Genomic DNA, 3,271 nt, shown 5'->3' with positions numbered 1-3,271 from the left:
GTTTGGGTTTTCTAATCTTTTAACATATAATTAAATTGTAATTCCGAGTATTGTTTATAGTTATATTTTAAACAAGCAGACAAATTTAGTTTATTTAAAATTTTGCATACCTTTGTCGCAGGGTATCTGGTAGTCTTGCATTCTCATAAAGATTGTTGTCAATTGTTTTTCCTTTTGCGCTGTGGGATCTGTAAATTTGATTTGTGAAATGTTTTCAATTTATTAAAGCATAGCTGCTAATTTTGATAAGACAGCAGCTTAAAGCACTTTAAAATGAACGCTACTCTATGGTAAATAAATAAAATGCAATTGATTGAGCTCTTGGCCAGGCTGCAGGCCACTTAAGTCGATTGCTCCTGGAGATTGCCGAGGGACATTTGGAGTTGCAGGTGCATGAAAAGACGGCTGAGACTCAAATGGCAATTCATTTTTTATATAATTCAAATGCAAATGCTTTCGGTTGCCCAACTGACTTGTCGACTGCCCCTCCATTCCCCTCTGCTACCTCTGTGGACCTACTTCCGGGTAGTTCAGTTTTTATTGAGTTCCGGGCAGTTGTTATCGATGCTTTGTCCGTTTCCTGCACTCCGCCAGCGAACAATAAGTGTGGATGTCTGAATTGGCATATTTGGAAAAATTGTAAGCATCTTGTAAGTGCATTATTTTGGATAAATAATGATGTCCATTCCTTTCCCGTTCCCCTCTATTCCACTCCTTTCTTTTTTTGAGGAACATCTGAAGTCGCTAGCCGTTTTTTGCTGTGATGATTTAAAAGCGACTCTTGATTTATTTGTTATGAATATACAATTAAATATTCTGCTTTATTTGATTATTAAAATAAAAAAAAAAAACAAGCTGGAAAAGCTACAGTCGGAAGAAAGAGAAAGATATAAAGAGAATGTCTTTTATTTATATTATAAACATATATTTAAATTATAAGAAAGACAAAGGGATCGCAAAACACATTAGAAAATAAGTGTCGAAAAGATTTAAATGATTGTAGAGTCTTAGATTTCACTTTTTTGGTCGAATCATCATGACTGCTTTTTTGAGGGACTTGTAAGAACCCTTAAAATTTTCCCAATAGACGCCCGTGCGAAATCGTTCATCATTGTACTTCCCCGCCAAGTTGCTGTTAGAATTTAAGTTAATAAACAGAGCTTTAAAAAACAATTAACATGCCATCATACCTGTCGTTGCAATCAGCGTACCACCAAGCGCCAGTTCTTTCTACAGCGCAGTTTACGCTTGGCCAACTATCATTGTCTCCATCATAGGTGCTAAATTTCATGCCACGATGTCTTCTAAGTGAATCACCCGCAGTTCCACTCGCATCTCCCAGATAGTGTAGGATATATTGTTGATCTTCACCGCCGATTGCAAAGCTGTCATACATCTCAAAAACTTCATTTCCCTCGAAGTCCTCTAGGACGACAAGTAATTCCTGGTTCCTTTCTTCCGTCAATGCGTGAATTTTATCGAGTCCTAAGAAGAACTCGCCATTTAAATCTCCAAATCCCTCTTTGTATGCAGCCCAGTTGCGATAGAAGTCGACAGTTCCATCCATCCTCCTCAGGATAATCGTCCAGCCTCCCCCTCGAGTTTCTGCATCGCATGCCACTTTGAAAAGTTGACTGCTAAAGTTGGGGACGAGTATTTCGTGAATCCCACTGCACTTAGCATCGGTACACTTCGGAGGGTGGAGCATCAAATTGAGTTTCTTCGATTCCTGAACAAGTTCCTCTTTTATTTTTTCCAGCCGTTCCTGCTCCGCTTTAAAAGTTTGATTAGTCAATTGCTTATTTAGTTCACCTATAAATTTTCCCAAACGCTCAAGCTCCGCTATAAGGAAGTAAATTCTCGATTCTTTGTCAAGTGCGTCTATCTTCTGTTGTTCCAGTTCTGTTCGAAGGAGTTGAATGCTAGACTCTTTATCGATTTTGTCGTTCTTTTGTTGCTCTAGTTCCGCTTTGAGTTCATCTATGAGTTTTCCCTGCCGATCCTGTTCCGCTTTAAGTATTTGAAGATCCATTGCCTCTCTAAAAAATAATTTTTTGTGTTTTTATATATATCGTGTGTGCTTTTGAGAACTGCTTTCGTCACTAGTGTGGACCAGTAAAAAGACTCTTACCTCAACTCAGATATTTGGGAGTTCACTGAAGGGTTTTTATTCGACTCATTGCGTTCAGGAATAATACAATTAGCATTTGAGAACGAAACTAAAAAGTTTCCGACACAGATTAAACAAATTAATTTTTTCCACATTTCGCGACTGAGTTTCACTGAACGCCTGAGAAGACTGACTGAGTCGAAATTTGACTAGTGACCAAGAAGTGAATTTGAAAATGATTTTGACTCGACACATTATACACTCAGAAAAAAATATAAACTAAAGAGGCGGAATATTGACTAAAATTGTGGGATATTTTACCTAAAAAAACAGTCGAGGAAATATTGACTTACCATTACCTAAAAACTTTTAGTCTATAAATGACTATTTTAGGTTTTACTTTACCTAAAATTTTTTATTTTTATTAAAGTAAAAACAATTTTAGAATTTATTTCTCTTTTATTTTTTTATTTTAAGTAAAATTAGCTAGTTTTAAGGCAATCATTACCTAAAATTTACGTTTTAGTTAATAAATCACTCTTTCCTAAAATCTTGGGAATATTTTTTTTCTGAGTGTATACTGAGTGTATATAAAGCTGTTTATGTGCTTTTGTCACATGATTTAGTGTGGCATTTTATGGTTGCTAGGGAATAAGATTGAAATGTACGCACAAAGCGTATTTTGGTTCTATTTCAGTGATGGTCAAGGTGATGCTCGCATCTTCAATCAGAAGTCTCAACTCACCAATACACACACAACACGCGCAGCACGAAAAGAGTGATAAGAGAGTGATAAGAGACAGAAATTCGAAGAATTCAGAATTGGTTGAGATCAGCTGCTGTTGGAAAAAGTGAAGATTTCAGCTGAAAGCGGAACTGATAGCTGAGTTGACATTTGAACTTTTAGCCTTGATCTACATTCCGCCGGAATGAGCTGAAGAGAGTACACACACTATAAGCTAAGCTGATAGCTAATCTGAATATATTATTTGTACTCTCTTTTTTTCACCTTTTTCACAATTCCCAGCAGCTTTGACAGACAGTGTTGACTCGACAGTAGGATACCCTGTGCCCAGGCACTTAGATGTTGTTCCGCACACAAAAGATTTGATACCTTTGCAGTGCACTGTACTAAATTTCTGATTGTTCCAATGACAGCTA

General features: G+C 36.8%; 1 protein-coding gene across 1 annotated transcript; it reads right to left on the bottom strand.

Moving 5' to 3' along the window:
* Positions 1-890: 890 nt before the first annotated feature.
* On the bottom strand, positions 891-2,243 carry LOC117780846 (ficolin-1-like). The gene is made up of 3 exons (XM_034617522.1): positions 2,132-2,243; positions 1,191-2,039; positions 891-1,132 (listed from the first exon to the last, which is right to left on the bottom strand). Exons 2-3 carry the CDS (start codon positions 2,030-2,032, stop codon positions 1,015-1,017), a joined length of 960 nt encoding a protein of 319 aa, XP_034473413.1. The 5' UTR covers positions 2,033-2,039; positions 2,132-2,243; the 3' UTR covers positions 891-1,014.
* Between the last annotated feature and the right edge of the window lie 1,028 nt (positions 2,244-3,271).

This window comes from Drosophila innubila, assembly GCF_004354385.1.
Source record: "Drosophila innubila isolate TH190305 chromosome 2L unlocalized genomic scaffold, UK_Dinn_1.0 4_B_2L, whole genome shotgun sequence".
NCBI classification, from domain to species: domain Eukaryota; kingdom Metazoa; phylum Arthropoda; class Insecta; order Diptera; family Drosophilidae; genus Drosophila; species Drosophila innubila.
This window is presented reverse-complemented; position numbering and strand designations above follow the sequence as displayed.

What these genes read in the sequence shown, in the direction of transcription:
- LOC117780846 (XM_034617522.1), bottom strand. Translation starts at nt 2,032, where the DNA reads ATGGATCTTCAAATACTTAAAGCGGAACAGGATCGGCAGGGAAAACTC. An exon ending in TACGCTGATTGCAACGACAG is followed by an intron (nt 1,133 to 1,190) that starts GTATGATGGCAT and finishes AAATTCTAACAG; the next exon opens with CAACTTGGCGGGGAAGTACA.